Below are 19,472 nucleotides of genomic sequence, written 5' to 3' on the forward strand. Positions count from 1 at the left end.
AACTCTCACTAGCAGTGAGTCATGCTCCGGGGATGGCTCTGGGGAAAGGTAGCCCGGTTCGAGGTGGCCTGTGCTTTCCCCGAGCGGGGCACCGAGGCTGCAGGGCAAGCGCGCGCACGCGCACACGCGCGCGCGGGTTCCCCGTGCAGTGATGTGGCAGCAGCGGCAGGTCGGATCACGTTGCTGGCCCTGTGCTGGTACCCGTTTGAGACAGGATTAAGGAGGGAGGCTTTGGAGGTACCAGCGGTAGTAAACGTGGGCTCTGCACACTCCCGGCGTCTCTTATCACACGAAGGGGGAGGGGCGGGGAAAGTGCGCAGCGCCACCCGAGGCGCAGAGGGGCGGCGGGGCTTAGCGGGCGATTGGTAATGCTGCATTGCTTTTTCGCGGGAGCCCCTCTCTTGCCACCCCATCCTATTCCCCTCCCTCCCCGCCGCGTTCCTGAGGGAGCTCCTGAGAACCCAAACGTCGTCATCTGTGGCTGTGATTAGTGGCACCGCAATTCCGGCTGCTGCGGGAAGTTTGGACACTGTGGGGCAGAAAGACACTTGGATTGCGACATTCTGACCCAGTGGCTACATTTTCACTTATCTTAAATCTCTCGGGGAGCAGATTTCATGTTGTCCCTTTTGGGGGCAACCTCCAATCAGGTCTAGGGGTCCCCCCAGGCCACTGAGCGTAAGCAAACAAGTCTCCAAATTGTCCTTCGGGACTGAAGTTGACCCATCGCGAATTCTCTTTCTCTTTCCTTTCTCTGGTCCAAACCAACAGCACAGTCTGTGGAAAAGTAAAAAGCCACGTTCACGTTCCTATCCGTAAGGACAGACGGATTGAAGGAGTCGCACTTCCCAGCGGAGGAAGCCCAAGCTGCCCCGCACCCCCGGGCGCCCCCTCCCACTCCCCCAGCTGACTGCGCTGCCTTGGGGAAGCTTAATAGCCTGGCTGAAGTTGTTTTTCCTTTCCGGTGGCCCTGATCAGGTGTCCCCGCCCCCTCCCGCCGTCCGCCTTCCCTAGCAGCCTTCTCCCGACGCCCCCTCCTGGCCCGGCCCCTCCTCCCCCGCCCCCCTCCGGGCTGGACCGCGGATGGTACGTTCCGCACGTGAGCTGGGTGCTGGTCTGGCCGGCGACGCGCGTGCCCTGTGGCCAAACACTGCCCGGAGTGAGAGCAAACTACCAGCGCAGTGGAGCCAGCGCGAGTGTGCGTGCGTGTGTGTGCGTGTGTGTGCGAGAGAGCGAGCGCGGAGGGAGGGGGGGACCAACTGCTTCACACTTTCAACACTGCACTGAAGAGGGAGAGAGAGAGAGAGACTGGAGACGTACAGATTCCCCCCAGGATCTCCCAGGGCTACCGTCCCACAGATTATAGAACAGAACCCCAAAAATCGAAACAGAGGAAACGGACAGCGATTGAACATGGACGAAGGAATTCCTCATTTGCAAGAAAGACAGTTACTGGAACATAGAGATTTTATAGGGTAAGGTGCACGCACCCTTGCGAATATCTGTCTAGGCTTCAGTTTGATTTTTTTTTTTTTTTTTCTTCTCCAGAAAGTGGTATGGAGCGGGGAGGGCAGAGCCCCTCTCGGAATGGGTTCCTGATGCTGATTTCTATTTTGCAGACTGGATTATTCCTCTTTGTATATGTGTAAGCCCAAAAGGAGCATGAAGCGAGACGATAGCAAGGTAAGTGTAAGTTTCCGACGTTCCTCTTAACCTGCCTGGATAGTTAATTAGGGCCATTGATTTAACAGGGAAGTCTGCCCGCAAATATATTACAGATCTTGAGCTTCCCCAACTGAATTTTAAGTGGTTTGCTGGATACTCTCAGGGGGAGTTTAAACATCATACCTGAATTTAAATTGCATTTCAGAACAGTCCAGAGGAAAGAGGTTTCTTGGGCATAGTTTCTCACATAGTATGTTTTGGGGGGAGGATGGCAGGGTATTGTTAAATCCAGTGAATGAATGTTTAGTTTATTGTTTTCTCTCTTCCATGACTCTCATGTATTAAGGATACCTACAAATTACCGCACAGATTAATAGAAAAGAAAAGAAGAGACCGAATTAATGAATGCATTGCTCAGCTGAAAGACTTACTGCCTGAACATCTAAAGTTGACAGTAAGATGCACATTTTTATTCTTTGCTGCTCTCCAAGGGTGTGTTAATAGCCTGGTACTAGTCCCAGGGTTATAAGAATAAAATGTAAATATCACATGCCTTACAACTTGTGCTATAGTGGAGAGTTTCCTGCAAACTCAAGAGTAGGTGTTCACAACTGATTTCTTAATCATTTATAACCTGTATTGTTGAAGCTCAAGAAGTATAGGAATGGTACTTCTTTCAAAGTGCTTGCTTAAGTTGCTGAGCTGAATGGAAAGCCAGTCATGCCAAATGTGTTTTTAAGTAACCAAGTGCCCCCGTCTCTTTTGCACCACTGCAGACTCTGGGGCATCTGGAGAAAGCGGTAGTATTGGAATTGACTTTGAAACACTTAAAAGCTTTAACAGCCTTAACAGAGCAGCAGCATCAGAAGATAATTGCTTTACAGAATGGTAAGTCAGTTCAGGGAGGCAAACCCACCCTGATAGACCGGGCAGCCCACAGAGAAGCAATGTTAGGACTCTTTCCCCATCCCCACCTCACCTCCTTCTTGGCCCCACGGGTTCACTCTCTTTTGTTAAATTGCTTATACTTTCCCTTCACTGGAAAGTACCCACTTCCCGAAAGCATCCTAGAGGCTTTCATTAGAACTCGCAGGAATCAGATTTTTATTTAAAGTGGCGATTGCGCCCTCTCCACTTTGGTTTTTCAGCTGCAAGTAGAGCGCCCCCCTGCTCCTCACCCCCGCCACCCCGCACTCCTCCCACCTCTCTGCAACCGGTGGATTATATCATAGGAATACACAGGAAAAACTGGGATCACTTTAGTCAATGCAGGGCCCACGTGATAAGCAGATGTTTTAACGTCGGTATTTTTCTTCTTGCCTCCATTCCTCTGTTCCCCACCCCTCTACCCCTTCCTCATCCTAGGGGAGCGATCTTTGAAATCGCCCATTCAGTCCGACTTGGATGCGTTCCACTCGGGATTTCAAACATGCGCCAAAGAAGTCTTGCAATACCTCGCCCGGTTTGAGAGCTGGACGCCCAGGGAGCCTCGGTGTGTCCAGCTGATCAACCACTTGCACGCCGTGGCCACCCAGTTCTTACCCACCCCGCAGCTGTTGACTCAACAGGTTCCTCTGAGCAAAGGCACCGGCGCGCCCACCACCGCCCCCGCCGGGTCCGTGGCCGCCGCTTGCCTGGAGCGCGCGGGGCAGAAGCTGGAGCCCCTCGCCCACTGCGTGCCGGTCATCCAGCGGACTCAGCCCAGCGCCGAGCTCGCCGCTGAGAACGATACAGACACGGACAGCGGCTACGGCGGCGAGGCCGAGGCCCGGCCAGACCGCGAGAAAGGCAAAGGCGCGGGGGCGAGCCGCGTCACCATCAAGCAGGAGCCCCCCGGGGAGGACTCGCCGGCGCCCAAGAGGATGAAGCTGGATTCCCGCGGCGGCGGCGGCGGTCCGGGGGGTGGCGCGGCGGCGGCGGCAGCCGCGCTCCTGGGGCCGGACCCGGCCGCTGCAGCCGCACTGCTAAGACCCGACGCCGCCCTGCTCAGCTCGCTGGTGGCGTTCGGCGGAGGCGGGGGCGCGCCCTTCGCGCAGCCGGCGGCTGCTGCAGCCCCCTTCTGCCTGCCCTTCTACTTCCTCTCGCCTTCCGCGGCCGCCGCCTACGTGCAGCCCTTCCTGGACAAGAGCGGCCTGGAGAAGTACCTGTACCCGGCGGCGGCCGCCGCCCCATTCCCACTGCTATACCCCGGAATCCCCGCCCCGGCCGCCGCCGCCGCAGCTGCAGCCGCCGCAGCCGCCGCAGCCGCCTTCCCCTGCCTGTCCTCAGTGTTGTCGCCCCCTCCGGAAAAGGCAGCGGCCGCCGCCGCCGCGACCCTCCTGCCGCACGAGGTGGCGTCCCCCGGAGCGCTGCACCCCCCGCATCCGCACGGCCGCACCCACCTGCCCTTCGCCGGCCCCCGTGAGCCCGGGAACCCAGAGAGCTCCGCTCAGGAAGATCACTCGCAGCCAGGAAAGGAAAGCCCCTGATTCCTCGCGCCCCTTTCTTAGAAAGGACCAGAGTTCACGCGGAATAATAATATTAATAAGTTAAACCACCCTTAACGTTTTTAAGGGAGGAAGTGTAATAGATGCACGACAGGCTTTTTTTTTTTTTTAAGAAAACAACACAGGTGTTTTGTGTACAGTTGGAGTTCCTGTTTTGCTCATCCCTCACCAGCCCACCGCCCTCCACACACATCCCTTTCTTCCCCCGCCAGCTGTAAAAGAACCTCTGTGATACTGATTCTTTTTTCTTTGAAGAACTCCCCAGAATAAGTTTTGCCTTCTTTTAGGCCACGCTCCATTGTCTTTTAAAATATAAAACCTAATTCTCGAGGAAGTGAGAAGGGTCTGCTCTACGAGTGAGCTCACTGAACCAGGGTAGGGGAAGGTGGCCGAGGAGGTGACATGCAACCGCAGGAAGCTGTTCTCTGCCTAGGTCTCAAAACTGTCCTGCTCGCTTGAGGAGGCTTTCCACAAACAGAAGGAGGACCTTTTAGAATTCAGTTTACTCTTCAGTATTTTATAATGTTCAGCTTTTTAAAAGGCTATATTTTTCAAAGAGGAAGGGGTGAGCATGCAGTCGCTCACGTTGCAACCAATTCTGAAGTGGTTTGAATGGTATCCCTTAGTAACTTGCACTTGTTTAAAGAGACGTGGAGTTGGGCCACAGTCAGAACGAAGTCAGGGAAGGAGATGGATGAGGAAGGCCAGTCATTCTCAGTACATTTGCTAGCACTTTATTGAGAAATTGACCATGAATCAACTCGTCTTAACTTCAAATATGTATGTATATACACATACATATATATATATATATATACTGAGTGCATCTATTCTCACCCTGTCATTACTTAATCCATCATGTTCCTAAGTTTGTATAATCTTGCTGTTAAAAACAAAAAGAATGTGCACTGAACTTAAAAAGCAAAAATAAGTCCAAACTGATTTATCCTATATTCTGTTTCATCACAAAAGTGGAGGAAAGCATTAAACTGGTCAGTTTTGATTGGAAATGCTGTAAAGATGTGGAATGAAGCCCTGTGAGGCCTTCCTATCTCCAAGTCTATGTATTTTCTGGAGACCAAACCAGATACCAGATAATCACAAAGAAAGCTTTTTTAATAAGGCTTAAACCAAGACCTTGTCTAGATATTTTTAGTTTGTTGCCAAGGTAGCACTGTGAGAAATCTCACTTGAATGTTATGTAAGGGGTGAGACACAACAGTCTGACTATGAGTGAAAAAAATATCTGGGTCTTTTAGTCAGTTTGGTGCATTTGCTGCTGCTGTTGCTACTGTTTGCCTCAAACGCTGTGTTTAAACAACGTTATACTCTTAGCCTACAAGGTGGCTCTTATGTACATAGTTGTTAATACATCCAATTAATGATGTCTGACATGCTATTTTTGTAGGGAGAAAATATGTGCTAATGATATTTTCAGTTAAAATATCTTTTGGGGAGGATTTGCTGAAAAGTTGCACTTTTGTTACAATGCTTATGCTTGGTACAAGCTTATGCTGTCTTAAATTATTAAAAAAAATAAATAAATACTGTCTGCAAGAAACCAGCTGGTTTAGAAAAGTTTAGTATGTAAAGATAAACTAGAAATTATCTTTATATTCTAGTATTTTCAGCACTCCATAAATTCTATTACCTAAAATAAATATTGCAACGCTATTTTGTGATTTTAAAATTCTTACTAAGGAATAAAAACTTTAATATACGTATGCTATGAGATTGTCTAATAATTAAAAAGACATAATTATGCTTGATTAAGTTTTAAGACATCTATGAATATAGGGATGAAAGTCATTTAGGTTCTCAGATACACAACTTTATTAAATGTCATGATCTTAATATCACACATTTCCAGTCTCTTGCAAGCCTCCAGCTCTTGGCTGTGTCTTCCTGCTTGTCCCCAATGTGTCTACATGAAAAGTGCAAAAGAAAAATCTAGCAGTCACTTGCCTGGTTTGTTTATGTCAGACCCAATTTGCTAATGTTTTCATGATTGATGAATTTTTCACTTTTCATCTTTGGCACCAGATAGTCTCTGTTGTATGGTCTGGTGTTTCCCTTTCACTGGGCTCCCTATAAATACACTACCCCTTAAGGGTGATTAATTTCTCAGTATATTTTAGCTCCTTAACCTTTATAAAATAATTATCTTGTGGTACTTTATCATGGAATCCAAGGAACAGAAAAAATCATTTCTGGACTTTTCTCAGGTCTATAATCATAGTTGGAATTTGATAACAATTGTGTGAAAGATTGCCAATATTTAGTTTCAATTCTGTTCTTCACAAACTCCTTGATTTTGAAAGGCGTTGTATTAATAGTCAGAATTTATGAGATGTAGAAAAAGTGCTCCCTCTGCTGACTTGACTGCAACCAAACTGCAAGTCATAGAAAGTGGAGCCTGAAGGAACCTCAGAGATCAGCTGTCCAGCCCCCCTGCATTTTATAATATGAAGGAAATGAAGCCCAGAGATAATCAAATATCTTCCCAAAGTCACAGAGCTACCTGGAGCCAGCACTAGAGGCCAGATCTTTGGTATGCCCCAGTCAGTGAACTAGTTTCCACTGCAGCATCTTGAACTAAATAAACCGAATTTGATTGGGCAACATTCATGAAATGTCATGGAACAAAGGAAATACAAATTAACATTAGAAAACCATGTAGGATTTTTGAGCATTGTAACTTACTGAACTTTGGAAAAACATTCTGTTTAAACCAGAATAATGGAAAAAATAGCGTTTTTAATATTTTGAGCTATGTGTTAATGTCATATTGTAATAATATTAGTTTCATAACCAAAAAAAGATTTAAAGTAAGTCAAAGGGTAGTAAAATATTTTCACATTTTTATAATTTTGGTGTAATAAAAAAACTTAGGGTTGGACCAGATTTTTTATGTTATATAGTTCAAAATATCTCTAAACTAGCATGGTAATAAGATAAATTCAATGAGGCTAGAATTGCAAAATAATATTGTCTATATTGCATCCTGAAAAATGTTATTTTGGTCATTGTTTTATTTTAATGAACAAAAAGACTGGAGTCATTTTAATTCACTAAGGAGGATTCTTTGCCTGCAGCGGCGAAGCTTTAGCCTAAATCCTTGGTAGTATACATGATTTTTCAGTATGTGACAAATACAAATCTTGAGTCAATAATGTTTTTATACAATAGTATTGTGCTAATTAATTTTATATACATCTACCACTTAGCAAAGTTTAATTGAACTGATAGTCTCCCCCACCCAAGGGCTAAGCACATTTTAAAGGCACTAGAAACTATATTTTAATAGCTGTTTAAAATATGACTGGAGTTTTAGTTCCTATCAGTGTGAAAACTATTTTTCAACTAGTTCTCTGTTACTGGCTATGAAGGCCATAATTTTTGTAATTGTCCATTACCTGAGATTTGTTGAAAAGTATGTCAAAGGAGCCTCAGGCTGTTCCTGTCTATGTCACAGGGCAATTCTGAACCTCTCCTTGGGAGGTGATGACCAACAGAGAGTTGGAAGACACGGCTGGGCCACCGAAGGCCTTTTACTGCAGACAAAAGTGAATAGAGCCTTCAGGACTGAAGCCCATTATAATGCCAAAAGCTGGCTGTACTATTGCGATAACAGTGTTTTACTTCAGAGAGCTATCTGATGTTTTTCATTAAACAAAAATTCTTCATCTATTGGTCCTTCAGATCAATATGTTTAGGCCCATTCATAGTTCTGTGTTGTTTTAAATAAATTCAAAGTGGATAGTAGTGCATGCTTAAGTCCAATGTAAGTTGCAGTTTTTCCACAGAATTTAATATGGGATTGACATGGAAAATTATCACATATTTTCTGTGATTAAGATGGATTTACACTAAAAAACCTGGGCAGCATGTACTTTTTAAAAATGCTCCAGGAAAGGAGTCAGACATTTGTCTTAAAATTGGGTTAATAAGTGCAAGAACACTTATTCAGTGACTCCATATTGAAAACTCCAAACAAACCTAAAATTAAAGTTTTTTTTCAAAACTGATATTTTAAAATTCTGAATTCAATGATGCCCAACTTATATGTGGCCAGGGAATTATATGTGGCCAGGGAATTATATGTGCCCCAAGAAACAATGGCTGAGAAAACAGAAGCTTCTATGTTTGGAGGCCAATATTGTTTTTTTTTTATTATTTTTTATTTTCTGCTTCAGTTATTTTAGTGAAAAGCTTAGTAAAATATATTACACATGTATAAGAAAAAAAATATTCTATCCATAATTCAGGATCATCATTATAAACAGCACTTGGCCCTATGCATGTCATCTTGGAGTATTGACACCTGCACTAAATTCGTTTTGAATTCTTGTATCTGCTTTTTATAGGTTTTTCAGTCTCTTTACTCACAGTCAGGCTGCCAGCTGTCACTTCTTGATGTGTCAGAGTGCCTGCCTCCAAGTCATATCTAATTTGCTACTTCTGACTTACTGTAGCCTGGGAAACCATTTAACTGAAACCACACCCATTTGAAATGTGCCTCCAATTAGAATAAATAGGTTCTAACAGAGTACCTGAGGGGTACTTCTCTAAATTGCATAAGCTCGTAGAATCAGTGACATGTTTCTCCCCCACCCCAACTTTTTAACTTTCACATTCTCAGCAATGTTCCATATCAGAGCACATATGCAAAAGCCTTCAAATGCTTATATATTTTTGACCATTTTTATTAAAGAAAAAAGTATCTTGCTCATGATTTTATTCCACAGCTAGCGACAAAATAAAGAAATTTCCATGCCAGAAGCAAATTATTTGGTTCAGTGAACACTTCTTTCTCTCAGGTTGAGAGGAATAGGGGACCAAGGGCCTTCAGTGAAAACTAATTCTGTCTTTGAATTCACGGGTGGCCCTGGACCCTGCTTCTGGCATGTAATCTCCTCCACCTCTGGGTTTTGGACATCTTGGGCAGCAGGTCCAGCTGAAGCATTCTGGGGAACTGGCAGGAAGGATATGCAGGCCCAGATGCTGCCTCTGAATTTAAACACACCCATTGGAGAGACTTCTGAAGAGGTTTCAGACTCTCTGGATTGCAACACACTCCTTTTCTCCTTGAGCCTGCTGAGTCAAGAAATAGTGGGCACGGGGATACAGGCATTGATTTTGCTTCTACTATACGTGAGGTGCTGTGGTAAGTGCTGGAGAATCAAATACTAATAATCTCTGAGGATATCAAAGTTTATTGGGAGTGACAGACTCACACTAAAAAAAAAAGAAAAAAAAAAAAATGACCACACAACAGAGTAAGTGATGAACGAGGTGATTCCAATACTTGGGGGTGAAGGTTGCTAGCTTCATCTGGGAAGGTCAGAGAAGACCTCAAAAAGTAGCTGGGTTTTAAGAATGAAAAAGAGAGCGAGTCCATCTCCAAGGAGAAGGCTCTGGCATACGCTGGTCCTGTGCTAAGCACCAGGACAGTTTAATCAGTTATGCTTGACTTGAAGTCTGAGCAAGAACTTCCTAAGTTCTCAGCCTTTTTATAACTTGACTGACATACTGACTCTCACCATCATCTCCTTCTGAGGATCTGGGTCATGAGCTGGGAAGGAGGGGGTCTCATTATTTCCTACTGCAAAGAATACTACTCACAGCATGACAATATCTAATGAAGTAGAAGGGGGGAAAAACATTATCTACAAGCAACTCTGTCTCACCTCGTGCAAAAGAAACTAAAGATGATTTCTTCCCCTTCAAGTAGGGGCATGATGATCCATGTTTTCCCCCTCAGTATCTAAAGGGGGAATGAGACAGTGCAGCCCTAGAGGGAAACAAGGAATCCTAAGGCCAGTTTTTCAAAATCTGTGGGAGGAAGCTGAAGCAGGCAACTAGTCCAAGGTCACATAGCTCGGTAAGTAGCAGAACCAAGATTGAAACCAGATTTTTTGGTTTTGAGTCCACTGCTCTTTATACTGTTATCCCATAGTCATAGTAATTAGGAGGCAATAGGCTGAGGTTTTGTCACAAAATGAGTTAAGCCAGTCCATCAGAGGTCTTGAGGCAGAGTACATGTTTTTGGTAGACAAGGAAAGATTATCAAGGTATATAGCCTTTGCAAACTGTGGCATAGAGCATGCAATAACTATGAAGGAGAAATTCTGGAGAAACAATTTTCAACATCCCCTACAAAGAACCACACAGTTTTGCTCTCTACTCAATATGGAGACATCCAGAAATCTGCCCTCCTCCAGAAATGACTTTTTTCCGTTCCTTCTTGGTGTAGAAGTCCCCACATGAGCTTTCCTCCTCTGCCCATTCCCTGGGTACCCGGTGGTTCTACTGAACTCTAAAGGTGCTCCATGAAAGAAGGGATCAAAGCAAGCCATGAATCTGGACAGAGGGAACCTTTAGAATTGAGGAAGTAGGAATGAGGACGATTTGCTGCAGTTTTTATGAGGTATTTTTAGGGCGTTGTAAGGTTTCAAGTCTTTTACATACGAGTACGCACATGTGTATACATAGAATATCAACTGCCTCAAAGGGAGGTACTGAATATCTGCACACACACATAATTCTGTAATAAACTTCCCTTTCATATGAGGCTGTACATGTGTAGCAGTGATTCAAAAACTAGTTTTGAGAGGGGGACTCAGCCTGGATCCAATTTCTGAAGACCTCAGTTACTTCAGGGTCATCAGAAAATTCCCTCCGACAGGACATTTTATAGACACCGGTTTCTCTTTTCTGTTACCTTAAGGAGGGATTGGTTTTCGAGCATATATTGTGTAAACAAAGCTTATCTGCATAGCTTTAAAGTAGCTATGTGATCCGCTTGTGACCAACCAGGCAAAGAAACCTATTAAGCCCGCACCCTTGCAGAGCTTTGCCGACACAAGTGGGCGCGTTAAAGATCTATTTCTGAGCTCTGTGCCTGAAACGTACTCAATTAAAAACTGCGGGACCAATTCTAGTTCTGAAATCGCCCTTCCAGCACTGCTTGCTTGGGGGAATTAAAGCAGGAGGGGGGGAAATAATGTCATCAGCCTGGAGATCTTCAAGGAGCTCTAGGATTGGAAAGAGAGAAGCATTCTTAGGTTGCCTAGAGATAAATCTGCCGGTGATATCATTCTCCAGGAGGCCGGCCTCCGCCTCGGTCCCCGCCTGGCTTTCCTTCCTCCCTTCCTCCGTCCCCCCTCCTCCCACGCCCGGGTTCAAAGTACAGCCGAGCCGGGTGAGGAAGCCGGAGCCGGACGCGGCGCTGTCACGTGCGGCCGCACATGCCCCGGCGCACGCTGAGCGGCACGTGAGAGGGGGCGGGGCGGGGGCTGGGAGGCGCGGGCTCACAGCCTTCCGCGCGTGCGCCCTGGTCCCCCGCTCCCGCCTGTCCTAGACGCGGGCCCCAGGGAGCTGGTCGGCGGTCGGGTGGTGAGCACCCGGGCGAGGGCCGAGGGCCTGCAGCCGAGGGGAGGGGCAGGGCGGGCCGGCGGGGGACGGGGACGCGCCCTCCCGACAGCTGCGCCGCGCCCTGCCCCGCCGAGTCCTAGCGGGCCGGCCTTAGGTAGTCATTCCTCCCGAATTAAAGCTGGCTCTGACTCCAGGCTCCTCGAACCTTTCTGACACAGCAGTTTCCGAGCAGCCCTCCCGGCGTGGGTTAGAGGAAGGTCGACAGCCGCCCTGGAGGGCCTTGGGGTTGGAACTTCTGGCCCGGGCCGGCTGCGGCCGGGGGAAGTGACAGGCTGGGGAATGGAAGGGTGACACACTGCGACACACTCAGCGGCTCCGGGGCCGACCGGGGCACGTAGTGCAGGAGAACTCCTCCCCCCCCCCCCCCGCCTTGGGTGGGGGTGGGAAGAAGTGTGGAAGTACTCGCCGGTGGAGACATCGCAGCTTTCATTGCTCTCAAGTTTTGCAAAATGAATTCTCACTAAGCAATCTGGGGTTTATTAAATTGTGATAAAATGTATTTGGACTTTACGTGCAAAGTAAAAAGCGATTTTTATGGCACTCGTGGATTGTGCGCTGTGTAGTAAAGTGAGAAGTTAATGTAGTCCGGGGCTGAGGGGTGGGTTTTTTTGTTGTTGTTGCTGTTAAAGTTATGTTTTTAAAAAATACGTAGAAACACGTTCTCTTAGGAAAAATGATCAAGTCTCACACTTTCACATTTTGAGATGATCAGTTACTTGATTTTTGTAACACGTCTGGAAACGTGCATGTTTATAAAGGATCTAAAATGAATAACTGTTTTTGGAGGAATTTGGATTTGTCTCTTCCCTTTAGATGACCGAGTACACGATGCAGTATTACAAAGGTAAGGAAGCACGAATACCCCCTGCAAATGTGGTTTTGGTCATGTGATGGAAAGCGTTGCCAGTAACATTTGGACAAGTCAGGTGCCAGTATTTGCTAAGACATCTTAGAGTGGTTGTAAACTCTCCAGTGTAAAGGGCACAGCGAGTGCCACCCTGGAGACAGACTGCTGTAAGCTAACAGACATTCACAAAGCACAAAAGGAATTCATTGTTTGTTGTTTGCCTTGTAATGATGTATATGCATAAGGTCTTATGGGTTGAGTTTGAGTAACACTCCCCTATGACCCAGACTGTTTGCACCAGACAGCTTAGTTATTAAAAATACTCTGAAAGTTGAAAAAGCAAAGATAGATTTCAAACATTCGCTCAACAAACATATATTGAGCTCTTATTATGGACCAGACATGGGGGATACAACAAGTGACCCATACAGACTAATTCATCAGCCGTCGTGGTGCTCAAAACTTCAATAAAGCCTCACAAGTTCTCAGATATTTGCCAACTAGTTATTAATTATGACAACAGCAATCATATCCCTCTGCCCTAAATTTTTTTTTTTTTTCAGTTGGTGCTTATGAAGATGTCAGAAAAAAGGCATCTGTTCCCATCCCTTCCTGTCTTCCTCTCTCCCTTCCCTCACTTCTCTGGAGCCATACTAGCCTCCCTGCTGCTCTTCCAACCAGACAAGCTTGATCCTTTCCCAGAATATTTGCACTTGTTTATCCATCTGCTTGTGACATGCAGCCCCCAGATGGGGGATAGCTGATTCCAGTCACACCCCACCTTTTTTTTAGATCTCTGCTCAAATGCCACTTCTTCAGAGAGGCCCTCCCTGAGCAACCCGAAGGCAATATATAAAATGCCACCCATCCATCATTCTTTATTTTCGCTCTGTTTTTTTTTCCTGTAGCAAGTATCACCCTTAACATCTTCTGTGTATACTGATGTATATGAATACACAGACATACAAATAATTTGTTTACTGCTTATCTCTCTTGTTAGGAGGAACAGGGACTTTGTTTTGCTCATTGCTGTTTGTCTAATGCCAAGAATGGTAACTTGCAATAAATAAATATTTATATATTTGCCTTTTAAAAATAAACAGGTATTGATCCCCAATAAATATTTGCTGAATGAATGAATGAACATTCCTGGCAAGCATTTCAGCTTGATTACCTTACCAAAGACAACAGAACACGGCCTCTCAGAGCATCCCCTTCCATGTTTTAACTTCCTCAACACTGGGTAAGCACCTGCTGTTTTCCAGGCACTGTGTAACACAGAGATATCAACAAGGGGTAAGAAGTCAAAGGCAGTTAACATCTGGTACCTGCAAATGGAAAAAGATTCAGAATGATTTGGAAGCTGATTGAATTTTATTGTTGCAATTAAATCATAGATATGGTATTTAAGCATTAATAGAATTCCCATAACAATAGAGTTAATATCAATTTCACCTTAGTCCAAATGATTACAGATTATGTTAAAAGAAATTGTTCACTTAACTGAAATAACTTCTTTGAGAATTAAAATTAGTCTGATAATTTCCCCATCCCCTGAGATAGTAAGAAAAAGCTGCAGTAACCCTGTAGAAGAAGTAAGTTTCCAAAAAGATTGCATCTCAGCTTTCAGATGGCAACTGAACCTGGGTGGAAATGTGTGGGACCCTCTGAATTCAACCCATGATGGAATACACATCGCATCTCACAAGGGTTGGAAAGTCCCAGGTGCTTCTGCACTTCACTGGCTCTCCAGATGTGATAACCCTTATACCTTGGTCAGTGAACTTCTTCAAGGCAAAAGCCTATATCTATTTATCAGTGTATGCTCAGCACCTAGCACAATGCCTGGCACACAGTAAGCACTCAATAAACAACTGTTGAAATCCAAGCTCTGTTCTCCGTTCCCACAATCATTGTTCCAGTTCCAAGCTTTATCATCTCTCACCTGGATTATTGCAAGAACCTGCTCAATGGCCTTTGTCCAGACTTTCTTTCCCCATACACTGGCCACTCTGCTGGCTCAGTTAGCTTTTTAAACACCAATAGTGCACTAAAGAATAGTCGGGGACAACCCATCACATGAAGGCATGAAAGCTTAAGCTTCCCTCCTAGTTTCACTTCCTTTTACCCTTCTCCTATTGCCCTCAGCCAGATGATGGGTGTCGACAGACTGCCCTAATTGCACTGAACTACATGTTCACTCCTTTGCTTTATGTTCTTAGCCCTTTCTTTAAATCTCCACTTGGCTGTTTCAAACCTCACTCCACAAACGTGTGTGCAAGAAATGATGTCCTTATTTCTCTCATTTAGTCTAACTTCAAGCCACCTCCCCAAGGGCTGATGGGAAATGACTTCAGTCGTGGGCTGTCCCACGTCCACCCTCCTCAGGATTTCGCAAGAACCTGGGGTGCCAGAATAACAGGGAAAGGAGCTCTTCGTACTCAGATTGTCAATGGTCAGTGTCTGAGCCTGTCACTTTCTGGGTAGGAGTCTTTACTGAAGGAGAAGAAAAGAAAATGGAAAAATGCAATGAGAACAGACATCAGTAGTGTCTCAGTAAACTACCCGGTCACGCTTGGGCTCTTCACATTGTGTTGTAATTAACTGGGTGTGTCTCCCACACCTGGGCACCCACAACACTGCTGCTACTCAAATTGGCACCACCTCCAGCATTGCTTGGCCCTCACTTCTGTGACTGTTTACTTGGTGTTATTCTTTCTGCGGTTTCTTCTCCCAGACCTCTCTCCCACTTACTTTAAGACCTCTGCTTATCTCCTCCATTTCAGGAAAACCCCTACTTCATCAGGAGAATTCAAAACATTGGGCATCACCTCCCTAACTCTCAGCCCTTCCTACCTGCCTCCTCCCACACCCTGGCTTCCCTTCCCACTGTTGCCGAGGGAAAAGTGGCCCTCCATTCGTGCCACTGATAATCGATGGAAATCCACCGTCCTGTCTGCGCAGTGAGTCTGGATCTCTGTTGAGGAGTCCTGTTCATCATTCATTGTATTCCTGGAGTCCAGTACCCTGCCAGGGATAGGAAAGACACCCAATAAACACTTATAGAATAAATGCTTTTTTAGATCTGAGGGCTATACCACAGTTCCTAAAAAATTGTCTAGAGACATAAGACAACTGTTGATATGTGATGCTTTGTGGGTTATTGACACAGAGAGTTTCCCCCTGACTCTGAGTGTGGGCTAAATTTGGAGGAGATAATCCAGGAGGGAATGTAGCTGGCAGCCTATGGAGTTCCTCCTGGGTCAGGTCGGTGCCATCCAGCTGTGAGTTTGCTGTTTTAATACCTCCTATTTGTCTTCTCTGATTACTGCTGGTGAGGCTGGCCTCTGGCACTTGCTGAGGGGAGCAATGGGGAAGCCTCCACGTCCAAGGTGTCACGTTGCTCTCTGCCCCCTCGGGTTCCACCTGAGGACACTGCTCCTGCATTAGCAGACTGTCCCTTGGGGAAAGACAGTAAACACCAAGCTTTCTTACTCCTTGTATGTTTTGAGATGTTTTTCTATTCTCCTTAACTCATAAACTTTGAAAAAAATTTTTTGGTATTTTAAAGTCGCTGTAAATTAGCTAATCAAATTTATCTTTAATCCTACTCTCATATTCTATTTTCTGTCTTCCTTATTATCATGTTCACCTTCAACCTGTTCTTATTTGCGTTTCATCTGTTTAAAATTATTTCATAAATAACGTCATTCTTATTTTTATTTTGACAAGCTATTTTAACCTGCTGGTTTCCTTTTACATTTTATTTTCTTGTCCTCATCTTTATTCAGCTTATTTAATAGTCCATGTTGTCGTTCTGCCTTATGAGTCTTTATAATTCTGGTTGAAAATTTTCCCTGACTCTTCCTTTAAGATTTCCTTATTTCCCAATTTTCAGCTTTTAATTGGTTTTAAGTCTTTCACAATCTTTTGGCATCACATTTTAGTCTTTATTCTCTTTTCCCTTCCTTTTTGGTACTGTACCTTGTCTACATTTTCTCTTGTTTATCATCTGTCCAACATGGAAAATAAGAAAACTTCTCTGCCCCGCCTCTCTTTCTGACAATCATTACTGTAAATACACCATTTTTTTGGCATTAATTGCTTTTTGACACAGCACTCTGTGCAAGCTTTATTTTCATATCATATATTTTTAAACCTGTTTTTTGATTGTTTTAATTAAATTTTTTTTTTTTTTTTTTTTTTTTTTTTTTTTTTTTTTTTTTTTTTTTGCTTGCAAGTAACAAACTCTTTCCAATTACCTCCATTTGTGGGCATTTGATTGTAAGACTAATGTGCACAAGAGGAAACAGGCATCTCAGCCACTGTGGAGGCCGGGCATCATGCCAGTCCTATGGGGCCTCCTCAGAAAGCTGGAACTGTTTGGCTTTGGTTACTAGAACAGCACCACCACCCACAAGTTCAGAAAGAAACGAAATATCAGTGTGGGAATCTTCTTCTATTCTTTGTTAATTCCTCCAGCCTAACTAAATGAATTTCAAAGAAGAGAATCAGATGGACATCCAGGAAGAAGAAACAAGCCACCCCAAAGGGGAAAAAGAGGTAAAAGTTCGGGTAGTTCCAGATTCCTCCATAGCAATATTCACTGCAAAAGACAGAGTGCCCAGAGGTGTGGTACATGAACCAGCAGCCTTGGGATTACTTGGGAACTTATTAGGAATGCAGGATTTCAGTTGCCATTCCATAGCTGCCATTGAATCAGGATCTGCAGTTGACCAGATTTTCAAGATAATTCATAGGCTACTTCTTTGAACTCTGCTTGTAACTCTCCTTGGCCTCCCCCACCACCCCTACCCCTCCAAGAAAGCCTGTTGCTGTAATTACTTTGAGATTGGAGATATTTAAATATATGCAAATTTGAACCACTTGAGTTTTTTAAAACCAAAACAAAATGAAAACAAAAACAAATCACTGTTGTGTAGATCATGCTCTCAGAAAACTTGTTTGAATTGGTCCAGGAGGATGGCCAGAAGTTAGTTGTTTTTCAGAAGCTCCCAAGGTCATTCCACATGCAGCTAAGGTTGAGAATCACTAAACCAAGGAAAACCAAATCCATGAACCCTTCTTGAAAAAATTACTGAAAAATGGACACCAGGTAACAAATGAATCAAAATAAAGAGTTCAGGAATGAAGGGGCTGCAGTGAGATAATTATTGAATTAAATAACAAATAAATTACTTGGAATTTTTGTTAAATAGTATAATAATTGGAATTCTAGAAGACAAACATGCTATTGTGTACCCCTTAAATTTCCACTTATGTTGGAGCTCTCTTGTGATGCAGGGGGTTTACGATCTGGCATTGTTACTGCAGCGGCTCTGGTTCCTGCATTCTGATTCTGGTTCTGATTCCTGGCCCAGGTACCTCTACATGCCTCTGGTGTGGAAGAAAAAATGTTTTCTACTTCTGTTTGGTGCACTTTCTCACCAAATCCACTGTTCTGGGTTTTCTATCATTTATTCTCAGGGGTTCACATAAGTGACTACTGTTTCTTTTGTCATCTCATCCCTGGCAGGCTCGTCTTCAGCTGGAGACTTGACAGTGAAAATGGTACTCACCTTGCCAGTCTGCTCTGGGTTTCTAAAAGAGAGACAGAGGTGTGGAATAGAAGACCAGGGGAAGCCTTGTGATACTGGACCAGAATTAGAGGTATTAGTATGATGATATTTATATGAACTGCATAGCTCCTGCCTGTTGGGGGCCCTGCCTTGAAGACTCCAGCTGCCCCCACCTCTGATCTCCTCCTCCTTAGCTCAGAGGGACTGCCGTTCTCTGCTTGGATTCCAGATTGCTACACTGCAGTCAGGAAATTTTCCCCAGGCAGAGAGCCAGGATGTCATGAGGCTCACCTCTTAGGTTTCCCTGCCTTCTGGGATTGATTGCAGGCTTGCGTTGCTTACTCTGTGCTGTGTTGCTGCTTCTCCGATGTCTGAAAACACTTGCCTTAGACATTCTCTGTAGTTTTATAGTTAGGAGTACCAGATCCTCCATTATAGACAAAAGCAGAAATGCTGAGCTATATATTTGATAACAGTGTTATACTAATGTTAAAGGCCCTGAAATTGATCATCACAGCGTGGTTATAAAAGAACTCCTTATTCTTAGGATATACATGCCAGAGGACTTGAGGTAAAGTTGTCTACAACTTACTCTGAAATGGTTTGGTCAAAATAATAATATTGCTACATTGCAAATAGTAATATTACATAGATTTGTAGAGAGAGCAAGAGAGAGATTGATAAAATATGTATGAAAAATGCTGTTGGGGCAAGTCTAGATGAAGCATCACACTATTTTTGTTAACTTTTGTAGACGTTTGAAATGTTTTTAAAAGAAATAATAAACAAAACATTTCCTTGAGTAGAGACTGGGCTTAGAAGTCACATCCGAAGTTAGTATGGAAAGAAAAAATAGTAACTTTATTGTGAAGAAACCTGGCAACACCTCCTTAACTAATTTGTCAGGATTAACATCACCAGTTGTAAGGCATGTTGATGCCATGTACACTGCTGATAGTAGGTGATGAGCAGATTTTCTTACTCAAAATGTATATATAACCTAAATTAAAAACTAATGGGGATCCTTAAATACACTTTTCCTTAAATACCTTTTCAAATTGGGTAAATATTAGTCATTTCATTTATGTCTACCTAATTTAAGTAGCCTCTGTCTCTAGAGATATGATGGTGATATGTGTGTATTTATCAACTTTATTCTAATTTTTAAAAAAATTCTATGGGAGTTCCCTTCATGGCTCAGGGGTTAACGATCCGGATTAGGATCTATAAGGGTGTGGGTTCGATCCCTGGCCTCAGTCAGTGGATTAAGGATCCGATGTTGCTGTGAGCTGTGGTGTATATAGGTTGCAGACACAGCTCAGATCCTTAGTTGCTATGGCTGTGGTGTAGGCCAGCAGCTGCAGCTCTGATTCGACCCCTAGCCTGAGAACCTCATGTGCCATGGGTGCAGCCCTAAAAAGCATAAATAAATAAATAAATAAATAAATTCTATTGCTG

At 44.3% G+C, this 19,472-nt stretch overlaps 1 protein-coding gene and 1 long non-coding RNA gene across 4 annotated transcripts; both read left to right on the top strand.

The window, feature by feature from the left end:
* Positions 776-5,875, top strand: BHLHE41 (basic helix-loop-helix family member e41). 2 transcript variants are annotated; one of them, XM_003355541.4, is made up of 5 exons: positions 776-1,475; positions 1,620-1,683; positions 2,012-2,119; positions 2,442-2,553; positions 3,031-5,875. In XM_003355541.4, exons 1-5 carry the CDS (start codon positions 1,414-1,416, stop codon positions 4,131-4,133), a joined length of 1,449 nt encoding a protein of 482 aa, XP_003355589.2. In that variant the 5' UTR covers positions 776-1,413; the 3' UTR covers positions 4,134-5,875. The 2 variants fall into 2 exon arrangements, with proteins under 2 accessions (XP_003355589.2, XP_013849191.2); XM_013993737.2 differs by having other exon boundaries at positions 1,083-1,198; positions 1,549-1,683.
* LOC106509230 lies at positions 10,558-19,241 on the top strand. Of its 2 annotated transcripts, XR_001306566.2 has the most exons (4): positions 10,558-13,678; positions 15,222-15,398; positions 16,918-16,998; positions 17,972-19,241. It is a non-coding gene; the product is annotated as an uncharacterized LOC106509230 (long non-coding RNA). The 2 variants fall into 2 exon arrangements; XR_002344069.1 differs by having other exon boundaries at positions 10,558-15,398.

The sequence above is a fragment of the Sus scrofa genome, chromosome 5 (genome assembly GCF_000003025.6).
Source record: "Sus scrofa isolate TJ Tabasco breed Duroc chromosome 5, Sscrofa11.1, whole genome shotgun sequence".
Classification (NCBI taxonomy): Eukaryota; Metazoa; Chordata; class Mammalia; order Artiodactyla; family Suidae; genus Sus; species Sus scrofa.